Below are 25,885 nucleotides of genomic sequence, written 5' to 3'. Positions count from 1 at the left end.
TTCTTTGTTTTGGACTGTTTCCTCTTTCTTCTTTTTCTTTTTCTGACACCTCTCTCTCTCTCACTCACTCACTCACACACACACAGAGAGAGTCAGAGAGAGACTGATAGGCACGCGCGTACAAGCACAAGGCAAGGACAAATAGAGCATTTGGATTGTGATTCTACTGCAGACGACTAAGCATATAATGGGCTAATTCAATTGAGGCAAACTATTTTTCTTGGATGAGTGTGGAGGTGGAGGGGTGGACTTGTTCTTCAAGTCTTTAGGGCATCAAAATATCTTTTTTTCTGGGGATTTTTCAGGAACTCACTCCATTGTTGCTGATAGGTCAGGTTTCTTTTCAATTTGATTGTAAAGTTTCAATCTTTATACGTTTTCTTCACATGGGTTTTGCTTAAATTCTATCACTTGACCTCTCTTGCTCAATATTGACTTTCTTGAACTGTGTGGACTTGTTTTATCTTGTTATATGTGCAAGAGATGCTCTTTTTCTGTATTTATCATTCTGTGCTAGCTTTAGTTATTGTGTTACATACTGAGGTGAGAACAAATGCATTTTGACCCATTGCTCACCAAAGTTGCTTGTTGGTTTCTGATTTTTTTTAATCTTGAAACGCACAAGTTGTTTTTCTGCTAGTTGGTTTTGGAATATTCTTAGCATTTTTTCTCTTTCTGTTATTGCTAATGTTTGTTCATGTTAATGTAAATTCCAGGTGCAGTTTATTGATTGCTTTGATTTGTACAGTGTTATAAGGTGCCTCGGTATGGATTTGGTAAGGTTAATTATGTTATTATGCTGGTATTTAATTTATGTTTTTTGCTTAGTCGAATCAATGGGACTAGTACTTCATATAAAACTTTTCCTTTCAAGGTTGAATCTTAGGGGGAGCTTTTGCAGCTAAGCAGATGTTTTAATGAATTATCAGACAGGAAAGTTAAAACGATGGATAGACTGGATTTGAGATTCAATCACTCTGGATCCGAGAAATCAGAGGAGTCAGCCCTGGATTTGGAGAGGAACTGTTGTAACCATATAAACCTGCCTTTGTCAAGTTCACCACCACTGCAAGCCTTTGCATCAGGTTGTCAGCTCTCTGAGAGCAATGCTGCCTACTTCTCATGGCCTAGCCACTTGGATGCAGCTGAGAACCGCGCCAATTACTTTGGTAACCTTCAGAAGGGGGTTCTACCTGAAACCCTGGGGCGGCTTCCCACGGGACAGCAAGCCACGACATTGCTTGAAGTTATGACCATTAGGGCATTCCATAGCAAAAACTTGCGCCGCTTTAGTCTTGGTACAGCAATCGGATTTCGTATCCGGCGAGGTGCTTTGACAGACATACCAGCTATTCTTGTCTTTGTTGCCAGAAAAGTTCACAGGCAATGGCTCAGTCTTGTCCAATGTCTACCAGCTTTTCTCGAGGTTTAATCTTGTTGGAACTCCTGTACTTGCATTTGGTAGTTTTAATGTAATAATTATATTTCTTAGGTGGCCCTCATGAATTAAGGTTTCCTATCAGTTTTTCTCATTATCTGTCCTTGTTCTTCATAAAAACATGGTTAAATAGTAAACGAATTTCACCCAGCAGTTAAAATTCCTGCGTCTCAATGTGGAGAAGATCTGCAGATTCATTAACTTTTTAATGTTCTTTTGATAATGATGGTGTCGGGGCCAACTTTGATTCATTGACCTTTTCAGACGTCTTACTATCCTGCCAATACTTTTGGGCTTGATGAATCTTTTGTAATTGGGCAGGGACCTGGTGGTGTTTGGTGTGATGTTGATGTTGTGGAGTTCTCATACTTTGGTGCACCGGCAGCAACTCCAAAGGAACAGCTATATACTGAACTTGTTGATGGTTTGCGGGGAAGTGATCCATGCATTGGTTCTGGTTCCCAGGTAATTGACTCTTCTTGGTTATGAAAAACTATATATATTGATAAATGAGAATGTCCTTACATTACTATGCATCAAGATGGTCAAATAACTACAAGTGCTTAGCACTGATCTCCCAGGAAGGGAAAATTATGAGTTGCCGGGCCGAGGGTCTTGAACTCCTGGGAAATGCAATTCATCCTTAGAATTCAACCTGTCGACAACTTCTAATTAAATGAGATTTCATATACATCCTTATTTTGGGTTTTCTGGCATTAAGGAAATAAAAAGGGAAAAAACTCTAGCAACTACAGGTTTCAGCAGGTAACTGTTTGTATGTACGAGTATACCTTATGCAAAACCAGTTTCCATTTTTTCAAAAAAAGAAAGCACTGAGCTTCCAGAAAATCTACCCAACTACCTTGGGGATGTTTTCTTTATGCCAAAAGTGAAGGTGAAATATTAGACTCTTAATCCTCTATGATGATTTCCCTTAGTTGTAGTGTAAACTATTGTAAATGGGCAGATGCAATTTTCACTATGCATCTTCTTGATGCTTTTTAATGAAGTCCCATTACTTCATCCAAAAAAAAATAAATCTATGTTGATTTCTCAACTTCATCAAATATTCATCTCCGTTCCTATTCGCCTATTCGTCCAAACAATGCATAAGCAGACTAGTCGCCAGAACTTCCTCATCTATTTCCCTATTTTTTTCGATCTCCATGTTACTATGGTCTCCTCCGCTGATCTTGGCGAGAAGTAAGAACTCAAGGAATACACTGAACTCTATAGCTACTGCAAATGCGCAACAAAGGAGCGGATGATTCATGTCCTTCCTGTTCCTTTTGCACATACAACACCAATTCAAGTTATGTGCTGTTAGAGTAGCATCCCTTTTTTTTTCTTGGTAACGTGTGCCGCATGGTAACATTCCCTGCGGCACACCTTACCAAGAAAGCTACTTTTGGGAGCCTTATTCCACAAATACACTCCTATAGAGTTTCCTAACTTACTTGTATCCAGACATTTGTAATATGATCTCCTTGAAAAACATTCCACTGCGGAACCTCTCCACAACGTCCTATCACTGCCCTTTACAATGTCAACGTTGTAAACCTTAAACCTTCCGACGGTCTCCACCTTATCCCATTCCTGAGTTTGGATATTTTTCTAAGGATATGTCCGTGGTCCATCCTTATGCATCCCTTCATTGTTGGTTATGATGCATTTTTCCTTTTATGTAAGTCTTTTATCCCGTTGTGGTTGACTTGATTCCTGCTACACCCATTAGAGTAAAATGATATTGCTAGGTGTGCTAGTCTGATAATGAGAAAGTGGTAGACGTATCGTCGTATCACTAATGACTAATCTAGTGAGAATTCCTTCTTGGTCCTTTTTTTTTCATCCTCAAAAAAAGGACGAAGAGAAAAAAAAACAATTAGCAAACGAGAAAGTAAATTATGGGAGTTGGTATATGCATAACTCAGAAAAGCTAGGCTTTCACTTGGATATTTTTGATGCAAAAAGAAAATAAACTTAGTGTTTTATGATTGGTCTCAAAAACCAATCATGGTTTTATAAATATAAGGTGAACTTGTGCATTAGCCATGGGAAATTTTCTTGCTAATCTTAGACAAACTCGGGATTTATGATCCCTGGTAAGAGCGGCTCAAGATCGTCGGATCCTTTTCTATCACATGGGGAGTGTTGTAGCACAAAATGTAGTTATAAGTAATAGCTCCAACAGATCCTATATTTATCAACATGAAGAAACTAAGTAATGGAGGGGATTGATTTATTCTGTTAACGTGAAATCCGTCAATGACATAACTATGTAAGTACAATCACATCTCTGAAAGTGTAAGTATCGTATCAAGGGCATCAATCACAGGATATCCTTGTCTCTATAGTTCAGGAATATACTATTTGTATCGACAAACTGGTGCTCGATACAATTACTCTACCAATATAACACATTCAATATGAATCTTCCAAAACCTTCATGAACTGTGAGCATCAATCGCTGCAACTCCAACGGTTGAACTTTTTGAGTCAATCTATCTGATCCGTTTCGTCTCTTTCTTCTGGCACTACCTACATAGGAGAGCACCAGCTACCATAAATTTCTAGATTTCTCTATAGTCTATCCAGTATCCATCACCTTACAGCACCATCTTAAGACTGCTATGACACCTCAATTTTTTTAAACGTCAAGTGCCCCTGCAACATCCTCTCCCCCTTCTTTAGGTGGGCACGCTCTCCTCATCCAGTGCTTTAACAGACTTATAATCTGTATAGGACTCGACTATGCTGTAATCATCAAATTTTCAAAACATTAAAAAGTGTTTCCTAATGAGCAATATACAAATATTTACATGATAGACTGTCCAAATGAGTTTTATCAAATTGAGATATTGACATGTAAAGTAGGCAAATATTATTTATTCTATGCTCGACCTTTGAGGAACTATTTTTTCGAGTTTTCCATGTCAATCAGAACGAGAACCCTGTTTCTTCCACCTCTTTGTTTGTTCGTTTGTTTTTTGTTCTTTTCTTGTACAATTGGAAGCATATTTAGAAGACTCTTTTGGTTACCTTGTTTCTAAGGGACGGCATTGGTACAAGGTAGAAGATCTTTTAATTCATGAATCCGGAATGTGTATTTGGTTATTATCTAAATGTTGAGTTAATTTCATTCTATCTTCATTAAGAAGAGTTATCTTTGTCGAATAAATTTTTTTTTTTTTTTTGATAAGGTGGTTGAATCAAGAATTTTGTGTATTTAAATTCCTGACTCAACATGAAATAAAGGCGTAGAACTATTCTAGAGTGAGAATCTCCTCCTTTCTAGAATGCCGACTAGATTTCAAGAAATCAAATATCTTCAAATGACTAGAAGATGAAGAGCTTTAAGTCGTATAAGAACGTAGCACCTTGCTCTCCTTCATGCCATATGTGATTTTCTGGAGTAGCATAGTAGAGAATTAAAGGATGTTCAATCTGGGTAGTGGAGGAGTGGACAAGAGGAAGGAGTTCCTCAACACTTGTTTGGTGCGACATTTCAACTGCCAAACAAGGTCGATGGGAGTAATCACCAACTTGGCTATGAGAGCTTTGAGGGTAATGGCAGAAGGTGGCCTAATTTGGCAATGCTCTGTGCAGTTTTTATCGGTCAAACGGAAGCTAGTCGTGTGTTCAAGATATGTCACTTGCATACACCTATTCAATGCTTAACTGATTGTCATTTAAAGCTGGTTGCTGCACTATGCGAAGAAATACAATGTATTGGTGGTGAGTCTGGTGGGATCACCAATTCATCCATGGTGTCTTAATATGTTTTGACAAATAGGCAATGCTTTAGAGGCTACTTGGATATTGATCTGCTTTTCTGATTGAAGCTGGGCATTATTCTTCTTCCTTACTGGGATTTTACCACAGAAACGAATTGAACTCATAACAAATCCTAGAGATGGAGCACACAGAAATAAACAAAAAGGTGGGAGTCATAAACCATGGCCGATGCAATAGATGAAGAACAATAGCACCGATGAAACGTTGACTTCAACTGTTCATTCACCTAGGGTGGTAAAGATGAAGACCAATTTTGACTTAGTTTTCACATATATCAAGTTGGGCTATAATTGGGTCAATTCCGAGGACTTTTTTCCACCTTCCAACGGGTTAATAACAAAAAATATGATCAAACACCAGAAGAAAAAGGGGAACAATTTGAAAGAATATGAGCCAGCCCATTCTGCTGAAGTAGGGAAGAAATAGTGCAGCTCAGGCAAAAATTATTTTTATTTGAATTCAAACATCTCTACTCCGCATTTCTCGCCTCTGAATCTGACTTTAATCACTTTTCTCATTGGCATGGCTTTCATACTGGACATCTAAGGCTAAGAGACAAAGAGTTACTGCTCTTCGAATTAAGGTTGTTAACTATCAAGAGGCTTTCGGGACTAACATACTGTCACTCCCCTGTCTCATTTTATGTGACATGCTTTCCGTTGTAGTATGTCCCCAAAAGAAAAACATCTTTCTGTTTTTGAAATAATCTAATGTTATCATCCTTTTTACCCTTAATGAAATAGACTTGTTGGGACCCACTTAGTATAAAAGTTCATTCTTTTATGAGGAAAGAAAAAATAAAGACATGTGGAGCTCTCCCCACCACTCATTTAAAAGGGTAATTTTGGTACTTTGCATATATTTGAGTTACACGTCTAAGGTTTTTTTTTTTTATTTTTTTTTTATTTTTTTATTTTAAATTTCTTAAACTTCATTGCCCAGTCAAAAAGCACTTAGGCATGTATTCTTTTCTTTCTGTTCATTTTGGGTAACTAATGGAACATTGAAAATATTTATTGGCCCGTTGGATCATATGGTTTAACCATAATTGGTGAATTGTGTTTACAAACTCATTTAAAAGTTTGAAATATTTAAAAGAGACACTTCTATTTATTCACTTGTTTCTATAACATGTCTCTTCACTGCTAACCTATTTCTATTTCTTGGACCTATCACGTGAAATGTTTTCTTCATGGATGGCAGGGGGATTTGAATGTAGGATCTCTATCTGTTTCTTTATATTTTAGTGTTAGGCATAATAATAAATAGATAATTATGCAATGTGGACAAATTGTTAAATGGTTTACCGGTTGATTGATCTAAAATGGATTGCTTTTCTAGCCTCACCAATGTATGCTATTTATGTACTTCTAATCCTCTTTTCCTTGCATATCTAATCCTAGTCATTTTTGTGATTTAGAGGCAAAAAGTGGATTTGATGTCAGCCTACTGTGAAAGTGATTGATTTGACTTCAAAAATATTCTTGGCGTTTGCAATTTCCTCCCTTACGCTTAAATAACTTTTTAACTTCAAAAATACTAATACGCCTCTGCTGTCTTTTGTCAGACTCAGTATTACAGCACTAAATCTTGTACTTTCTTTGTCCTATTTTTTCCCTGTTTAGAATGGACCTAAATTTTATTAAGTAGAGTTAAAATTGCAAGTAATTTGAAGAGAATGGGCCCTCAAGCTGGTAATAGAGGTACTTGTATGATTTAGAGATTTCATAAACTTAACAGTGGGACCAGTGTAACTTCTGAAGTTAGTTATAGTATTTAAAAGTTAATTCGTCGTTAACAAAAAAGAATTCTCTTTAAGAATGTTGACACCAAGCCCATGTTGAACAACCCAAAAAGGAAACTAAGATAGATGGAATAGTTACATTTCTTGATCATGCAGATCTATTGTCTTAATTGATTTGGCTTCACATAACATTGTATAGTGAAGCAACCTTTTCTCTTTCATCTGTCCTAGGTTGCTAGTCAGGAAACATATGGAACCTTGGGCGCAATTGTTAAAAGTCGGACTGGAAACAGGCAGGTCGGTTTCCTTACTAATCGTCATGTTGCAGTTGACTTGGATTTTCCAAGTCAGAAAATGTTTCATCCCCTGCCACCTAGCCTGGGGCCTGGGGTGTATTTAGGTGCTGTGGAGAGGGCTACATCCTTCATTACTGATGATCTTTGGTATGACATATTTGCTGGTACAAACCCAGGTAATGTGAAAAATGTCAGTTTGTTCTTTGTTGTATTGTTTACTTTGAGAATAATAGTAGTGTTTCGAATTGGGTCCTGACACCCATGTGTTCTCATTGTGAATATTGCAGAAACATTTGTTCGAGCTGATGGAGCATTTATTCCATTTGCAGAAGATTTCGACATGTTGAATGTAACGACATCTGTGAAAGGAATAGGAGAGATAGGTGATGTCAATAAAATAGACCTACAATCTCCTGTTTGTAGCGTCATTGGTAGGCAAGTGGTGAAAGTTGGAAGGAGCTCCGGTCTAACCACTGGGAACATTATGGCCTATGCCCTGGAGTATAATGATGAAAAAGGAATTTGTTTCTTTACAGATTTTCTAGTTGTTGGTGAGAACCAGCAGACTTTTGATCTTGAAGGTGACAGTGGTAGCCTCATTCTCTTGACTAGTCCAAATGGGGAGAAGCCACGACCTATTGGAATAATTTGGGGTGGGACTGCCAATCGAGGTCGTTTAAAATTGAAAGTTGGCCAACCTCCTGAGAATTGGACTAGTGGGGTTGACTTGGGCCGTCTCCTTGATCTTCTTGAACTCGATCTCATTACATCCAATGAGAGTCTTCAAGGTTGGTATTTCTCAGAATCTTGGATTTCTAAATTTTTGCCTTCAAATTTCCTTCTTCTGTGTCATTTTCATTACTTCTTCTCTATAGTCTCTGCATATCTATTCACTTTCTCTAAATTAGTTGCACTGCAAGAGCAAAGAAATGCATCAGCTGCGGGTATTGGCTCTGCGGTTGGAGAGTCGTCACCAGCGGAGCGGATACAATTGAAAGATAATACTGAAGAGATCTTTGAGCCAATTAATTTAAACATCCGACAAGATCCTGTTGATGATGAGTCCGACCAAGGAATAACTCCACTACTTGGGCATCAAGAGTTTCACATTCGGGGTGGGAATAAAGTAACTCCTAGAGTTGAGCATCAGTTTATCCCAGGTGTCTCGGGTACTTCACTAGTATGCCAGAAGATTCAACCTGGCAATGGGGAATTGAAAAGACTCTCGGTGATAGGTGGGTCGGATGAAGCGATGTATGTTTCTTTGCAGTTAGGGGAGCGTGAACAAAAGAGAAGGAAACAGTCTTGAGGTTCAGTTCGCCATATGAGCAGCCAAAATAAAGGTGAATCGCCTCATTTTATATGCTTCATTTGTCTTGGGGAGGCTCAGTTGCAAGTATATATCGGTAGTGCCCACGCACTGAATTGTGCGTACTTCGAAGTTTTTGAGCTCCTAGGAGAAATTTAAGCCTCCCACCGATATGAGTATTATTCTTTTTCACTTTTAATTCATGAAGCTACATCTATAGGTTAGATATTAAGCTGTACAATATGTAAGAAATGTGTTTAGAAGAGAACTGCATCTGTTTTGTATCTGGTTGTATCATTTCTGTGAAGCTGTCATACAAAATCTATGAAGTGGAGGAAGCCCCAGAACTGTTCTATGATGAACTGCATCGTAGTTTAGCCATTTGTATCCATCTCTTTGCTCACAATGAAAGATCAGAGAATGTGCAACTTTCCAGGGAACTATTACAAAAAGGTATTTTGAGTAGCTGCAATTATTCAGCATGTATATGAATCTCTGCTTCTCTATTCCACAAAAGTAGTATGAGTTTTGAGTTCATTCGCGAAAGGCCCTTGTTCGTGTCGGTTTGGATTGTTCACCAAATTCATGTTTAAAACTGTTCTTTAAAGGTCATTATTTTGATTAGCATAGCAACTTTCAGTGGCTTCATTGCTGTGGTACAGAGGAAAATGCCCTTGTAAAATGTTTGCACTGTTAAGTTTGTAAGTGAAATATTTTCTATATTTTTTTAATTGAAATCATTAGTAGTACGCTATGCATTGATGAAATTTTTTAGTTTAACAATTGATACGTTCTAATAAGAATTAGTTGGAGCAGCTAATATAGAACACATGTTGAGACGCTTGTAAATGACGGTATATTTTTTGCCCATAAATAAGGTAGGTAATACGTACTTTTGATAAAAGAATGTTTTCTTATAATCATACGTCAGACAATGATTAATTAAAAATATTTAATCACCACACACGCAAAGATTTGTGCTTCTAAAAGAGTACCCACTGAGCCTACTATATTGACTTTGATCTTAGTACGATTTTTTCAAATTGAAGTGACAGAAGAAAATACTATCAGGACAAAGAATCCCAATATGCGTGCATTGTGCAGATAATCGAGGTCCATAATATTTCAACAGACCGCAACCTATTCACAAAGAGTTAAAAGAAGTCTTCAGCTGTATCTTGAATTTGGAGGTGATGGCTTAATGAAGTATTTTACCTTTAAGACTGTTCCACTCCTCACAGCCATAGTGCTCATTAACCATGAGTCGTTACGGCTGCAGGGTAAATTTTGATCATACCTTGAAAAGCACAATAGTCCAAATGGACAAACAATTTTCATGAAGTACAACAAATCCAGAAAACTGACGAATCTAGCAAATCAGCCTATTGGACTCAGATTCTCCATTGAGTGATCCATATGTACCCTTTAGACATACAACTCACCATTAATCGAATTGCAGATGGTGTTGTGCGAGCAAGCAAGAAACCAAGTCTCTTATTTGACTGATACACAATACATACATGGTTATTCGAATATGCACATATATACATAGTTATGTTCAGTATTTTGTTGCTTTTCATTTCTTGAGAGTTCGGGAATACAACTAGTTGGTATATACAGAAGGGATTGCCTCAAGAATAGGCAGATAGAAACGCAACAAAAGAGCCCCTTTGACCTTTGACGTGGTAAAAGTTTCAAGCACTTGCAGAGACAGACATCGCATTTAACTCGACATGCTGCTTACCTTCACTCTTAGGGTGGACAATGACAGTGGCATGGGCTTCTTCCCATGTAGTTTTGTCACCTCCAACATGAGAGACAGATAGAGAACCCACCTTAGGCTTTCCGCTAGCTGCATTCTCTTCGCCATCCTGGCCTTCTGAAACAATTTCCCACTCCTCTTTAAGAGAGATTACATCCAAGCCTTTCTCATGGTGCCTTTCGATGTCAAATGCAGTGGGTAGGATAACATAATCGTTGATTGGATTGTAATAAGGATCATGATCTGCTCTTAACCAGTGTTTGACTACTCTAAACACATGGCGGTCACAAATAATTCCTCTGTGATCCCCAGGGACTCCAACCCTAGCTTCTGCATTAAGCCCATCAGCCTGAAAAAGGGATAGCACATTAAACCATATACCTTTGACCAGGGAATGTCAGGATCAGTTGGCTGTAAAAGCTTATAGAGTAAACAATCACATCTACCATTAGTCTGCAGGTTAGGTTAGCTGAAGAAATCCAATGGTCCCTTTCAACAGAGCTCTTATTCAATGAGAACTTTGTTCAGATTCTAACATCCAAAAGCAGGAAACAAAAGGATACCAGGCAGAACAACGCAAAGCACAGCTCTCTCTCACAATCTAAGATGCTCAACTTTAAAGATGTAACTGTGGGAAAGGATAGGATTTAGATCTAGAACCATAAGACATATACCCTAAGCTAAAATCTCGTGCTAATGAACATCTTTAATAGCAAGAGCAATTTAGCAAGGAAAGATGACAAACGAGAAAAGTTTATATTAGACATTAACCCTCTTAACGCAATATGTTAAGAATACATGAAATACCTTAGGCTAAAGAATCTGCTATAACCAAATATATGCTTTACCCCTTCCTTCCTTCCATTTTCCCCCTATAACATCCCAGGTCCTAGCAGAAAAACAGTGGTTACCACATTTTATGATACACTAGTTCCAATTTGGCGAGCAAAAGAGAACATACAAAGTCGGACTAAAGTATTATTGAAGATCTCTCGAGCGATGACAAGAAAACAATTATATCACGACTACATGAGGAAAAATGTATATTATATACCTTCGCAGATTCTGCAGGAACTGTACCATCTCCATCAACCGAAATGTAGTTAGACTGTGAATATGCATAAAAGATGCTAGTCAGTGAGAGCAGTATGAAAAACAAAAATAGGGAAAAATGAAGCTACATAATTAGTATCCAGTCGGCCCAGTCCAAAAGTAAAATAAAACAATTTTACCTGGATAAATGGTAATTGTTGAAGATCAGAAATGGGTGCATTCTCACTTCCATAACTGCAAAGCAGCCAATTCAGTGACCAGATTCTCGTGAATTAAGAACTATACACAGTATATAAACTACAAATATATGCCATTATTCACATAAATTCAGACTAGTGATAATAAATTGAATCCAAACATTTAGGAAAGAATATAGTACCAGACACTGTGAGGCGTCTTGTAATTGGTGCCGTAGATGTTGTAAAACTTAACTTTTTCAGGAACCTTGGCATGGCGCAAAATCTCTCGGGTCTTGTTAGCCCAGCTCAAAAGTTCCTGGTTGAATGGCAAGGAAATTTTTTCGCCATTATAGTTAACCTGCAAAGACATAGGGAAAAATGAATTTTATGGTTTCCATTCGAACTCATGAAAGGATGAAAAATCATCACCACTAATAATAATAAAACATGTCTGGTTCAAGGTCAATACACAGGCTCAAGAGAGGGAAAAAGGAAAGCCTAGGTACTTCAATGATGATAAGTCTATGACCTATCCACAAACCCTGCAATGTGGAGACCTCATGAATTGACCAGCTTTTCAGCATAAATTGTATGACATACTATTCCATGGCCAGCTCACCTTGTTATTTGAAAGAGCTAGCTCATACACTGATACAGCTTCCAATGGAGAGTAAGACTCCAGTGTAACGGTAGACTCCCCATTAGACTCCCCATTACTGTTAGATTTCTCCTTCCAAATTTCTAAAACTGGCGCATGTTCCCATTGGAAATCAGGACATCCCATTAATTCATATATTGATGGACACTCGATCAACTGCCAGTCCAAATATCAGGTGTTATTGATCTATCAAAGAAAGCAATATTTTGCTACAAAAATTGTATTCAAAGTAGCTTCTTGTCCATGTTGCAAGACAAAATGGATGCCAAAATATGCAACTCAAGTCTAACCAATAAATAGACCAAAGAAATTATCCAAAAAATGACAAATGGAACACATAATAATTAGAATGGAGATTATATTATCTAGAAAACCACCCTTATGAACGTAGAGTAGCACAGTGGGTTAAATCACATCAAGAAATTTAAAGCCTTCAAAAATATGCAAAGCAGTGCCTCCGCAGATCATTAATTACATTTTTAGATTGACCAACATATGTAAGAAATACACAACGAAACTCCACAAGATGGCAGAAACATAGAAGAATACTGACCAGTTTTTGTTATAATTGAAAAGGAAACTCAATTAGCTATCCAAACAGGGCAAGGAATCCAAATCACAATATATGCAAAGGGATAGAGGAACAAGAGAAAAGGGAAAATTTTATGATCATGTTGTAGTTCAAGTGGGACTGAAATACAAACCAGCTGATGCATACTCCATTTGGATATGAAAAACCGCTCTTCCCACCCATGCACAAATGACGTTCCGTTCAATAATGCCGAGGTAATATATCCAGGAGCGCCTGTAATGTGATAATCACACATAAGAATCGAATCAATCAGGAAATCAAATTGAAAAACAATAAAACAGAAAAGAACACCATGAACAAAATCACTAAAATTAATTTCAAAATTATAACCTAAGAGATTGGATATTATCCCTTGGCAGATCTAAGGTTCCACACCAAATTGATAACGGCATGACTATACAAAATGCAAATTATTCTACAATCAGTTTCCTGGAAAGCTCCCATTTCTGAAGGGCGAGTAAGGTTAAAAGTAAAGCAGCAGTACAAACTTAGTTCTTAGCTGTTTTCACTAGTAGCACGTCTATTTTCTGAGCCCCACCCCCACCTCCACTCCAACCCCACAACCTAAATGAAAGAGTGAGAGGGGGAGAGAGAGAGAGTATCGGTATTTACATGTATATAAATTTGAAGTGCATCTGTACGTACATGTATATGGATGGATAGATAGATGAAATTAAGACTTTCCAAGTGAACTTAGAAAAGTTAATTTGAAATATGGGGACATCATTGCGATAAAATGCAGCTTACTAGAAAAGACAAAGAGTTGCTTACCCTGGAATGGTGCAGCTATTGCAATCCAATTCTTCACATATTTTTCAAAGATCTGCAAATGCAACATTTATTACAATATTAAAACTAAAATAAAGATTTTTAGGGCTAAGAAGAGTGGTTAGGAAGTGTCGGAGGAGCAAGACTACAAATAAGAACAGGACAAGAGGCTTTACATCGCTGTGGAGAGCCATGAAACATTTAACAAGAAGACCACCCATAGAATGACTTATGATGTTTATCTTTTTGCCTCCTGACGCAGTATGTATAGATTCTAACTTTTGAGTGAAACACTCCATTGTTCCCTGAAGCCTGCAGAATAAGAAAAGGAAAGGGAAAATTTTCAGCATTAATAAACATATGGAAACATATTCAACACAAGATATAATACTTCTGTAACATTTAAAACTAGACATAGAGCAATGTTTGAGTGTGTCACCAACAAAATTAAGATAATAAACAATATCGAGATATGTTAACGGAGAAACACCACACAGACAGTTTTGGTTATTAACCTTGCCCAAATATTGTAAAGCAAGAGATCAGATCTGTAAACGACATCTCTGCTTCTATTCTTCAAGGAGGATTGAGAAACAAGCACAATTAGCAATATTCTTTTTTCTTTATAAAAGCTTCAATAAAATTAGCAAAATTAATTAACAGGAAAAAAATATTTGAAAATAATTAACAGCAAAATTTTTACTCGAAACCATGTTGAATATCTATAAAATGACCAGCCGCTACCTGTTACTTTGCCGGAAATCATAGCCAAACCCAAAGAGAGTTTTTCCCTCTTGGTAACCCCAGCTGAGCATCTCAGCTATCATATCATGGAAATAATACACACAATCAGAGCCAATAACCTGCAAAGAGGACGAGGCAAAGTAGTCAAACTTCTGATTTCATAAAAGTCATTACTTTATTTAGGCTCTTTAATATCATAGCTAATACAACGAGCACTGCCTTTAATACTTAAAAGGTCATCAAGAAAAAGGTCAATTGGCTGCCAGAACACAAACCCTTCGTTCTCTCCTCTACTGAAAGGTGATGGCGATATAGTACTTTTTCCCTGCCCCCTATTCCACTACAGCTCCCCTGACCATTTATTTTGCCTATACATCATAAGGTTCAATCTTACTGCATTCTATCTCGTGTCACTCTTACTACTAAGGAACTTTAAAATGACTCCTCTTCAAGGCAGATTCCTCTTTTCAATAAACTGAAAAGAAAATCTGTCGGAAGACTCGTAATGCTGATTTCTTCAATGAATTATCTACGCTGATTACTGTGTTCATTACTGTAACCTGTCCACCTATGTTATCACCTTGAATTAGTACACGATTAACAGATGAAAGAAGCTTATTTATTCTTGCTGCATCTCTAACTAGAAAGAACTCGGTCAATATCTCTGTGCTAAAAAGCAAGTCGAAGATCTACACATGACCAACCCAATGCACGAAGTATTTTTGAAGTATTACCTTGAAATATATATATATACCAGCCTACAAGAGTACTCCATTATTCAAAATAAATGTCATTGGACAAACTGTTGCTTCCTAGAAGAAAAAATGTTATGTGGACAAAGAAATGCGCAAACACAATTACTTTCAGAGAAGTAATACAACTAGGATCCTACACTAACTTAGAAACGAAAAGCAGTTTGGTTGCTTCCCCTCTCTTTGGTAAATCCCAATTTCCATCCCTCTTTATATCCTAAAACCCCAAATATAAGTGCTTTATAGTTTAGTCTGCGATAGCACTCTTGAAATAAGACAAACAGTTCTTTTGATTCCTCATTAGCACAAATCTCCGCACTTCTCTAATCCGGTTTTATACGTGGGTTTTCAAACACTAATGATTCAAAAAATTAACCTTCTATAATATTCAACACTGTCACTACGCATAATATAATGCACAAAGGCAGCTAACCATGTCAGGGTCCAAAGTATCAATAGCATAAAGTCCATATCTGTCTTGCGGAACCTCAATGCTTGTGTCAGGGTCTAAATTGGCAGTTCTACCTGTTTCAAAATAAATCAGTAAATTATTAACACCTAAAAAGTTCTTTTTATTGTTTTACAATAAAGATAAACATAAAAATGCAGCCTTTAAGAGTATATCACCAGAAATTTATCAAAAACGGATGAAAAGTAAAGTTACCAGTAGAAGGGTCAAAGCGACACCATAACTTGTCACAAAACTCATGGTCAGCACCAAGGATTCGGACCCAAACCCGCTCGGTTCGACCTGTTTTCTTATCAATGGCGTTGAGGATCGACCCGGCGATACCCGGAACTAATAAAACCGGGTCAAGGGTTGGGTCAATGTACTCCTGAGGCTTCTTAATCAGCTTCAGCCACATCTCTATTGACTTCACCAGCTCCTCTAATAACACCGCCATCTCACCCAACGACTAAAAACCCTAATAAAATTTAAAGGTTTATTAGACGAATTGAAGAAAAAAGGTGTATATTTTTGATTGGACGAAATTGAAGAAGAAAAATAGTGATATTTAGGGCAGCGGAATTTTGAGGGTTGTTTTGATAAGGGAAAGAGGAGGAGTAAGGTAGCGATTCGGTAACGGAGAAGAGCCGTGGATTTGACGGAAAGTGACTACAGATTTGGAAGTTTATTTGCTTATATTATTTGAGACTCAATGATGATTGTCATAGCTGAATTACTATTTTACCCTTAAAGATAGGAACGAAGTGTGCATGTGTTTCACGGAAACAAAAATCGGATGGTTCAATAGAGAAAAATGTGGAACTGGATTTCGTACCGCGATTCAAAGAAACGTAAACATCATCGGTAAAAGAGAGCAAATTCGTTTTGGTTCTATATAGCCTGTTCCGCCCAAAAAAAAAAAAAAGTATTTTTTTGCCAAAACTAAGGTATTGGTCAAGCTTTTTGAAATAATTTTTTTTTAAGTAGGAACAATATTTGAAAAGTAAAAAAAATAGTTTCTCTCTAAAACTACTTCATTGAAAAGTATTTTTGAGAAAAAATTGGGTCAAACATTAATTACTGCTCAAAGTACTTTTTAATTAATTAGTTAAAGACAAATTGTTTCTCCCTAAAAATATTTTTCGAAAAATACTTTTGAGAAGAACACTTTTTAAAATAAGTTGAGTTTAGAAACTTGGTCAAACAAGCTATGTCAAACAAGCTATTAACTTGAATTCAAGTTGAAGGGAAAAAGTTTTACAAAACTGAATCAGTATAGTGATATGCATGTTGTTTGATTTGTGAATTTAAAAGAAAAGAATATATACACAAATTATTTCTTCCTCTTGATTGGTGAATCATGCCACAATCTGTTGGAGGTCCGTATTTGACCAAAAAACGTAGATCTTGGTTTAACTAATTAAACTTATATAAATGAGGATAAATCTTTGCTAACAATAATATCCTAAAAAGAAGCTCCTAGCAGAATAACGAATGATGCACAGATTTGTTCCAATAGGTATGCTAGCAAGCAATAGTCAATAATCAAGAATCAAAATAGAAGTAATGCAACATTGAATGTAGATGAACAATAATAAATGGCATTTATGTAAATAGATGGAAAGGAGTCACCTAAGACAAGTAGTAATGAATATTCTCCCTGACAATCGCGAATGATAGATCAATCTTTGAGTGCCCGAGATATTCTCGGATCTAGTGAAAAGTGTAGGCAAGAATCTTCAGAAAAAGGTTGTTTTTGTGTGCTTATGATTGAAACCCAATTTTATCTTTCTCCGGTCAAAAGTGTCTTTTACAAAATGAATATCACATGTCCCTTATCATTGTATCTCTTTCTATTTATAGGGAACATGTTCCTAAAAACCCTAATAGTACAAGTGCAGAGATTATCCACTTAGAATATTCTCTTTTATGTCCTATCTTGAAACTAGTCGTTATAACTCTATCAAGGGTGCTCGACCTCGGCCTTGATCCTTGATGACTCTTCGACCACGGCCTTCATCGTTGATTAGATCACTTCGACACATGGCGACCTGGAGAGGTTTTATTGACGTCATTTTGACTTATATTCTAGAGATAGATTTGGACCATAAAGTTAGTCCCTCCGCTTATTGAGGCCGGTTTTGCGGGCGGGTTCGATGTCATGTTGTTGGTGGTCGAGCTAGTTGAGCGGACTGCACGAGTCGTTGTTATCATGACGAGCAGGTCACGTGGCCCTCTGTGAGCCGAACATTTTAAATTGCTTCGAATTTCCCGGGCGATTTGTTAGAGTTATATCGTCCATAGGCCAGGGTGACGTCATAATGTCATGCGTCATAATGGCGCATGTTCCCAATGTGTTGCTTTGTTTTTCGTGTGACCTTTGATTAGACCTGTCGCTTTGGTTCTAACGTCAATCATGAGGAACCGTTTTCAGTTTCGGTGCCATGATCTTGATAAATAGAGATCTTTGAATCCAATTTTGGAGTTTACACTTTCTAGCGTTTTTAAGACACCCTATTTCTTTCCTACTTTATTCTTCTCTAAATTTCTTCTGTTTCCAGTGACCTATATTCTTTTTCATTCCTTTTTTTTTGTTTCTTTACCACGTCAAATCATGCCTGAAGTGCCTTCTAACACTGGTGAGGGGAGCCGTGTTGCTCCCTTGGCAGTGGTATTCCCCTATCGTGGGAAGAGTGTTCCTACCACCGTCGAGGATGAAACTTTCCCGTCGGTGGAGGAAATAGTCCCACGCAACCCTGATTCCAGATCCGATTTTACCAAAACACCAAAGGTTGTATTTGGAGATTTTTGATAAGTGATGATGGTAAAGGAATTAGCGGAGTTCAAGGCCAAATTCGGCCTTTCTGATCATATCGAGTTGATCTTGCTAAAGGGGACGCAGTACAGGTCTACCGTCCCAGGTATTGTGTTATCCATGCCTATCCTTTCTAAGTTGGCTATTTTTTCCCGCTCCATCCGCTGGTCGAGGAGTTTTGTCATCACTGCGACATTTGCCCTGCTCAGTTTGCATCGTACATCTATAAAATTATAAAGATGCTTAGCAAATTTGCCAAGCTAGTTGGGGTCGAACTGACACTTCGGCACTTAATACACCTATTCACCCCTAGCTTTTATAAGGGAACGATGTTGAATCTTCGTCACCGAGGGGGCAAATGTTTGGTGGTGAAGATGGATGACATGGACAACCGTCAATTCTGGTTCAACTTTATTTTTTTTGGTCAGAACCTGGACGTGGTAGCCAATGTCGATGGTTTTTATGAGGCCTGGAACTATACTCGTAAGTATCTGGTTTCTCTACTCGTAGGTACTTGATTTTTCCCCTGGTTCGGCCATGGATTTTGACCTCTTGCCTTTTTCCTTTGTAGCCAAAACCTCGCCTACTCCTTTGGTCGCTCATTGGGTTGAGCGGCTCCTCCCTCACATCGTAGGGATCCGTGATTGGCCAAGTTTTTTTCAAGAAATTTAGGCTCGCTCTCCTTCCGATTGGTAATTTCCTTTCTTTGATCGTGGTCGCTCCTTTTTCTATTATGTACGTTTTCCCTTTGCTGACTTAACGATGTCCTTTTGTCAAGCAGGGGTTCTCGAAAGATCCAGGCACCGGTGCCTGATAAGTGGGGATTTTGACTACTTATTAGCATATTTTCACTTTTGTTTAGTATGAAAGTATTGATTTATGTTCCCGAAACTAATGAAAGTGTGCAAATTGCAGGAATGTTGGAAGTTTGGTCTCCAATGATGCAATCTGACTAAAAAAGGAGTGTTCTGAATCACAAGGCAAGAAAGGGCGCAAAACTAAAAGAGTACGGTCCGCAGAAGGATTTCTGCAGCCGCAAAAGAAAGCGCAGACTGCATGATTCCTTCTACGGCCGCAGGTCATGTGAAAGAGCCCAGCAGGAATTTGGCCAATGTGCAGACCGCGCATGAATTGTGCGGACACATAACAAGGTCTACACTGATAAATGATTCAAAGTTCAGAGAGTGTGCAAAAGACCAAGACCTGAAGCCTTGTTGAAGTGCGGACCACACAAGAATTGTGCGGCCGCAGAAGATGCTTCGCAGTCGCAATTCAGAATTGTGCGGCTGCAGAATCCAAGATCCTGCCAACTGAAGAAATCTGCGGACCGGACATGAAATTGTGCAGCCGCAGAATCTCCTGAGGGGCATTTTTGTTAGCGAATTTTGGACTACTATAAATAGACAAGTTTCACATTTTTAGGTAAAGTTTCAAAGTTTGAGCAGCTATAGCCGTTACCTTTTGCCATTTTTGGAAGTTTGTGATTATTTTAGTGTTTAAAAATTATATTTTATTATTTTAATCTTTGATTATGAGTTTAATTAGCATTTCTTCTTTATTTTCTTCAATTTCCACTATGAGTAGCTAGATTCTTACTAGGATTGTCACCCAACCCTAGTGTGTAAACCTTATAGGTATTTAATTTAATGCTTGTTTATGATTGGGTGTTGATTATTTAGCTTAGTTCATGCTTCAATTTTAAAATTAATAGTTGCAAACATCAATTTATGCTTTTTTGACTTAGTCTCTACTTGAGAAAGAGGGACCTAGTCTAGGATAACTTGGCTAACAAGGAATTGGATTAATTGAGAGTTTGATTAGCCTAATTAAAGGGTTCAAACTAGAGATAGTGAGAACCCGACTTGAGCTCCTATAAACTATTTTGTTTGAGACTCATTTGGACTTGAGAAAGCCGAATTGACAAAATTCCTCTTTGACCGAGAGGTATTGAGTGGGTAAAGCAGAGTTGAGACCTATAATACACCCCAATCAACAAATAAGTATTAATGTATTTAACCCATTAGGCGAATACCTAGGTTATGGTCTTTTTAACTATTTGGAAAGCCACCAAAATAATCATTCGCTTCTAGTTTCTTTTTTAAGCATACAATTGTTAGAGTAAAAGTAGAATTAGAAATCAAAACCTTTTGTGGAAGTGCAAATTTAGTTAATTCATTTGCTCTCGTCAAGTGTATACTCCTAACACAAATTGTAACTCACTGTGGAAATCGACCCCGACTCTTAGTAGATACTATTCTTCCAACGACCATTTCCACTCACTATTGAGTGCGATTGGACGTGGATCAATTTTTAGCGACGTTGCCGGGAAGTTAAAATGGTGTTAGCTATATATTTGGGTTTGTTTTTAGACTATCTTCTTTTCCTTCCGTGTTACTAATTCGTGCAAAAATTTTTAGGTACAACTATGGTGGCAAACAATGATCTCGAAAATGTGCCTGTGGGGGATGTGGACGGCGAGGATGAGAAAGTTGAGGAGGTACCTCTTGAACCTCTAGCTGATAGAAGAGGTCGAGTGCCTCATGACATTCTACCCGCTCCATCCCCACCTCCATCACGAGCGGCTCCACACTAGGTATTACCTGATGAAGGATATGCTAGTGCAATAGTCCCTCCCCATATTAGGGCGGGCAACTTCCAAATCACCAATGTGATGCTCACTTTGCTTGAGCAACGGGGTTTCTTCACTGGTGCTCCAACTTAAAATGCGTAAAAATATTTGAAGGGGTTTGTGGATACTTATTGTGGGAGAAAGCAAACGAATGTCTCCGAGGATGCATTGAGGCTAAGGCTTTTTCCCTTCTCTCAACGGGGGAAAGATTTAGATTGGTTGGAACGATTACCGAACCATTCCATTCACACTTGGGATTGGCGGAAAAATTCATTGTTAAGTTTTTTTCTCCCGGACACATGGCTACACTTCGAGATGAAATTTTGGCATTCAAGAAAGAGCCGAATGAACCACTACATGAGATATGGGAGCGATATAGAACAATGGTCAAGGAATGTCCCAACAATGATATGACGGGAAACATGATTCAACAAACCTTTTATCATGGGATTAACACAACCAACCAATGTGTAGTGAATCAACTAGCCGGTGAGAACTTCATGACTACGCCTTATGCGGAGGCGTGTGAGGTTTTGGATGAGATGGCGGAAACGTCATCGGCTTGTCAATCCCGGGCCAATGTTCTATAAGGTGATCCAAATATGATCCACCTTCACAAAGAATTGCATGACCATGGACAAGCCATTGCCGAATTGACTACTACCATGAATCAACTAGCAAATGCTCAACTTAGTCAAGTGCAAGCTCCTAAGAAAGTCAATGCTATGGAAGGGGTGAACAAGAGGAGGACCAAGGGTCCACAAGTGCAAACTCGAGTGGAGAAATATGTACAAGAAGATAGTGGTTTTGAGCAAGATGATTCCTATAATGAACAAGAAGAGGAAGTGCAATATGTGAACATTTTTCAAGGGCAAAGAATCAACTTCGAAGGCCCAAGCCAAAAACAATGGCGACCTCAAAACAATCAAGCAATTGGAATTCTAACAATCAAGGAAATTGGAGCGGAAACAACAATCAAGGGAATTGGCATAACAACAACAATCAAGGAAATTGGAGTGGAAATAACCAAGGAAATTAGGGGGGGGGGGGTAACAATCAAGGCGGATAGAGCAACAATCAAGGCAACCAGGGGTCGGGTTTTCAAAGGCCCCCGATGTACCAATAACCGAGCAACCCACCTCCTTATCCTTCCCATGGTCCAAGTTCTTCAAACAATGAGATGGGACGTATTGAAAGTATGTTCAAGCAAATGATGGAAAAGAATGCCGATTCGGATGCCCAACTTGCCTCACAAACACATCAATCCGCAACCTAAAAGTTCAAATGGGGCAAATCTCTCAAGCTCTAAATTTTCATCCTAAAGGGGCACTACCGAGTGACACGGTAGTAAACCCAAAGGGTGGTAACAATGCGGGGCATACCATGGCTGTTACCACTAGAAGTGGAAGAGGTGGGAATGCATCCACCTCAAGTTAAAGATAACTTGTTGATGATGATCAAGTGATGCAAGAAGAAGAGATCCCGAACAATGTGGTGCAACATAATGATGAAGTTTGGATTGACGTTGATGATAGTTTGGAAAAGACTCAAGAGGAGGTGAACCCGTCTAGGGAACACATTATTGACATACCGAAGCCGATAGTGCAAAAGGCTAAGGCACCATTGCCTAAGCCTCCACCTCCATACCCTCAAAAACTTGCCAAGCATAATGGTGAGAATCAATTCAAGAAGTTCATTAAAATGATGAAGAGTATCTCAATCAATGTTCTATTAGTTGAAGCTTTGGAACAAATGTTCGGTTATGCAAAATTTATGAAGGATCTTGTGACAAAGAAGCGATCAATGAATTTTGAAACCATCAAAGTCACTCATCAAGTGAGTGCAAATGTGAATTCAATGGCTCCTAAGTTGGAGGATCCTAGTGCTTTCACGATTCCTTGTACAATTGGAAGTGCCGAGTTTGCTAAAGCTCTTCGTGATCTTGGGGCAAGTATCAATTTGATGCCCTATTCGGTTTTCAAGACTTTGGAAATTGGGCAACCAAGACCCACCTTTGTGAGATTGCAAATGGCCGGCCGTACCATGAAAAGGCCGTTGGGTGTGATTGAAGATGTTTTGGTACGTGTTGATAAATTCATTCTTCCAACGGATTTTGTCATTCTAGATTGTAAAGTTGATTATGAGGTGCCGATTATTCTTGGGTGTAACAACCCGGCCGGTCGTTTTGAGAATTTAAGTTCCATTCAGCAACATAAGGTCTTGAGAAGATTCATATTATGTGTATCGACTTGCGTGCGTGTTTGAATTCAATTACCGGATGATTCGGAGTCGAATTTGGGAGAAGGATTCTAGTTTGGAAGTTTAAGCGGTGAGAATTTGACCGAAATTTGACTTTTGTGTAAATGGCTCCGAAATGAGTTTTGGATGATGTCAACAACTTGGTATGGTGATTTTGGACTTAGGCATGCGTCCGTATTCGGATTTGGAGGTCTGTAGGGTAATTTGGAGCATTTCGGCGAAAGTTGGAAAAGTTGAAGTTTGAAAAATGGAGATGTTTGACCCATAGTTGACTGTTGTGATATCGGGGTCGGAATGCCATTCCGAGAGTTTGAGCAGCTCCACTATGTCATTTGGGACTTGTCTGCAAAATTTGGCGTCATTCCGGGTTGGTTTGATATTTTGGCACGAGTTTTCGAAGTTGGACGATTTGGAAGTTCATAGTTTGATTCATGGCACAATTTGCATTTTTGGTGTTGTTTGATGTGTTTTGAGACCTAGAATGAGTCTGTGTTAGGTGATAGGACTTGTTTGTGTGTTTAGACGGGGTCCCGGGGGCCTCGGGTGAGTTTCGAATTGGCTACAGGCCAATTTCTTCTATTTTTGGATTGCTGGTTTCTGGTGTCTGGTGTCCCCTTTCGCGATCGCGTAGTCCCAGTCGTGATAGCGTAGTGTCCTGTTGATCTGCTCCATTCTTCTTCACCGCGTTCGCATAGTACCTTCGCGATCGCGAAAGTCTACTTCTTTCTTCTTCGCGTTCGCAGTCCCTCATTCGCGTTCGCATAGTAGAAATTAGGAGCTGGGGGCTGGTGGCTATTTCTTCTTCGCATTCGCGTCTGTCACCCCGCGTTCGCGAAAGCTTCTGTTTCTTACTCTTCACATCCGCGCCCCTTAGCTCGCGTTCGCGATGGGCATTTCTTGGCAGCCTCGTTTTTCTTCTTCACGAACGCGAGCCTTTCTCCGCGTTCGCGATGCATAGTCACCTGGGCAGAATATAAGTTTTCCAAATCGAGGGTTAGACCATTTTTATCATATCTTGACTTGTAGAGCTCGGTTTTGAGCGATTCTTTGTGGATTTTGTCAAGCAATTCGATTGGGTAAGTGTTATTCACCTAGAATTTAATTTATTCCATGATTTTATCTTTGTTTTTATCAATTAATTTGTGTTTTGAGTTGAGGAAAATGTTGGTTTTTGAAGATACAAAATGAAAAATCATTATTTGAAGGGCGAAATGGTATCGAGTTTTGATAATTTTTGTATGGTTGAACTCGTATCAGAATGGGTATTCGATTTTTGTAAAATTTGTCGGGTTCTGAGGTACGGTCCCGGAGGTCGACTGTTGGACCGATTGTTGGAAGTTGTTAAAGATTGAAACTTTATGATCCGGAATAGTTTCTTTTGAGTTTTATTTGTGCTTTGAAGTTATTTTGGTTAGATTTGAGCCGTCCGGAGGTCATTTCACCCGAGAAGTTCATTTTAGAGTATCGGTTTATCTTCTTTGAGGTAAGTATCTTGCCTAACCTTGTCTGGGAGATTTTCCCTTAGGATTGGAGTCTTCTATGTTGATTGTAGTTCGTGTACACAAGGTGACGAGTGCGTGCTCGAACTTATTTGTTGGAAATTGGCCTTTTAGGGTTCTTAGGTCCTTATATTTACTGTATATGAAGTTGTTCTTGGTATGACTGAGTTCCTATTTACTGGTTTCACCTCTACTTGCTTAAATTAGAATTAATTGCTTTAGGATTCACTCTTATTGCCTATTTGACTCTTAATTGACTTAACTGAATATTTTACCTCTTCTATTGCCATGCTATCTTTCCATAACTGCTTATCTTTATTTGAAATTATCATCAACTCATCTTATAATTGTTTAGTCTGAATTGAGGTTATGATTATCTTTCCGCTGCTTATCCTTAATTGAATTGTCGAACATCCTCGAAATTGCTCAACCTTAAAGAAGTTTAGACATCCTATATCTTAGTTGACTTGCCATTATTTGGAACTATTTGACTCGTGTTAGCTTCCTTACTATTGAATTGTATATTGTGGGATCGTTGCTACATATTGGCTTTCCCTTGTTGAACTGTTCTCTTTATGCCTAGCAGTCTTTACTGTGGTTGTTCCTTGTGAACTGGTTCTACCGTTTCTTTGTGATTTAAAGTTCTTGAGTTGATTTACTTGTCGTGCTTTGTATTATTGCCATTGTTGATGTTGTACTTGTTGTGGTGATGCATGAGGTTTCTGTCGTGCTGTAACTGTTATCTCTATTGGTTGCGCTGCATATTTACTTTGGGACTACGGAACTATATTCTGGGAGATCCCTAGCACTGCATATTTACTTTGGGACTACGGAACGGTATACAGGGAGATCCCCCAACACTGCATATTTACTTTGGGACTACGGAATGGTATTTCGGGAGATTCCCCTGCACATTTACGTTTGGGACTACGAGACGGTATCCTGGGAGATCCCCTGTTATTATCACTGTGTTCTGAGTTGTTGCCTTTCATTGATTCTATTCCTGTGTGAACATTCGATGTGCTGTCCGTTCTTTTCCTTATGCTTACTAGCCGGTATGAACTATGTTAGGACACTTGCACAAACATACACGTGGCTAAGCACCCTTATCGGATAAGAGGTTTTCTTGATATTGTTGAGTATAG

General features: G+C 38.5%; 2 protein-coding genes across 3 annotated transcripts; one reads left to right on the top strand and one right to left on the bottom strand.

Moving 5' to 3' along the window:
• On the top strand, positions 14–9,331 carry LOC109209482. Of its 2 annotated transcripts, none has more exons than XM_019372758.1 (7): positions 14–330; positions 717–776; positions 930–1,426; positions 1,760–1,903; positions 7,209–7,449; positions 7,561–8,061; positions 8,182–9,331. In XM_019372758.1, exons 3-7 carry the CDS (start codon positions 947–949, stop codon positions 8,580–8,582), a joined length of 1,767 nt encoding a protein of 588 aa, XP_019228303.1. In that variant the 5' UTR covers positions 14–330; positions 717–776; positions 930–946; the 3' UTR covers positions 8,583–9,331. The 2 variants fall into 2 exon arrangements, with proteins under 2 accessions (XP_019228303.1, XP_019228299.1); XM_019372754.1 differs by having other exon boundaries at positions 875–1,426.
• LOC109209471 (lecithin-cholesterol acyltransferase-like 4) lies at positions 10,050–16,217 on the bottom strand. Its single transcript, XM_019372745.1, has 11 exons — positions 15,755–16,217; positions 15,524–15,615; positions 14,339–14,457; positions 13,771–13,906; positions 13,598–13,649; positions 12,939–13,039; positions 12,196–12,390; positions 11,777–11,934; positions 11,577–11,631; positions 11,399–11,452; positions 10,050–10,693 (listed from the first exon to the last, which is right to left on the bottom strand). Exons 1-11 carry the CDS (start codon positions 15,993–15,995, stop codon positions 10,277–10,279), a joined length of 1,620 nt encoding a protein of 539 aa, XP_019228290.1. The 5' UTR covers positions 15,996–16,217; the 3' UTR covers positions 10,050–10,276.

The sequence above is a fragment of the Nicotiana attenuata genome, chromosome 2, assembly GCF_001879085.1.
Source record: "Nicotiana attenuata strain UT chromosome 2, NIATTr2, whole genome shotgun sequence".
NCBI lineage: Eukaryota > Viridiplantae > Streptophyta > Magnoliopsida > Solanales > Solanaceae > Nicotiana > Nicotiana attenuata.
The sequence above is the reverse complement of the archived record's forward strand: the minus strand, read 5'-3'. Positions and strand labels throughout refer to the sequence as shown.

Bases quoted from the DNA above. Each gene is read 5' to 3' on its own strand.
- LOC109209482 (XM_019372758.1), top strand. From the start codon at position 947: ATGGATAGACTGGATTTGAGATTCAATCACTCTGGATCCGAGAAATCA. The intron at 1,904-7,208 runs GTAATTGACTCT...CATCTGTCCTAG, and splicing joins GCATTGGTTCTGGTTCCCAG to GTTGCTAGTCAGGAAACATA. The intron at 7,450-7,560 runs GTAATGTGAAAA...TGAATATTGCAG, and splicing joins ATTTGCTGGTACAAACCCAG to AAACATTTGTTCGAGCTGAT.
- LOC109209471 (XM_019372745.1), bottom strand. From the start codon at position 15,995: ATGGCGGTGTTATTAGAGGAGCTGGTGAAGTCAATAGAGATGTGGCTG. The intron at 13,907-14,338 runs GTAGCGGCTGGT...CTTATTCTGCAG, and splicing joins GATTTCCGGCAAAGTAACAG to GCTTCAGGGAACAATGGAGT. The intron at 11,453-11,576 runs GTAAAATTGTTT...GCATATTCACAG, and splicing joins AACAATTACCATTTATCCAG to TCTAACTACATTTCGGTTGA.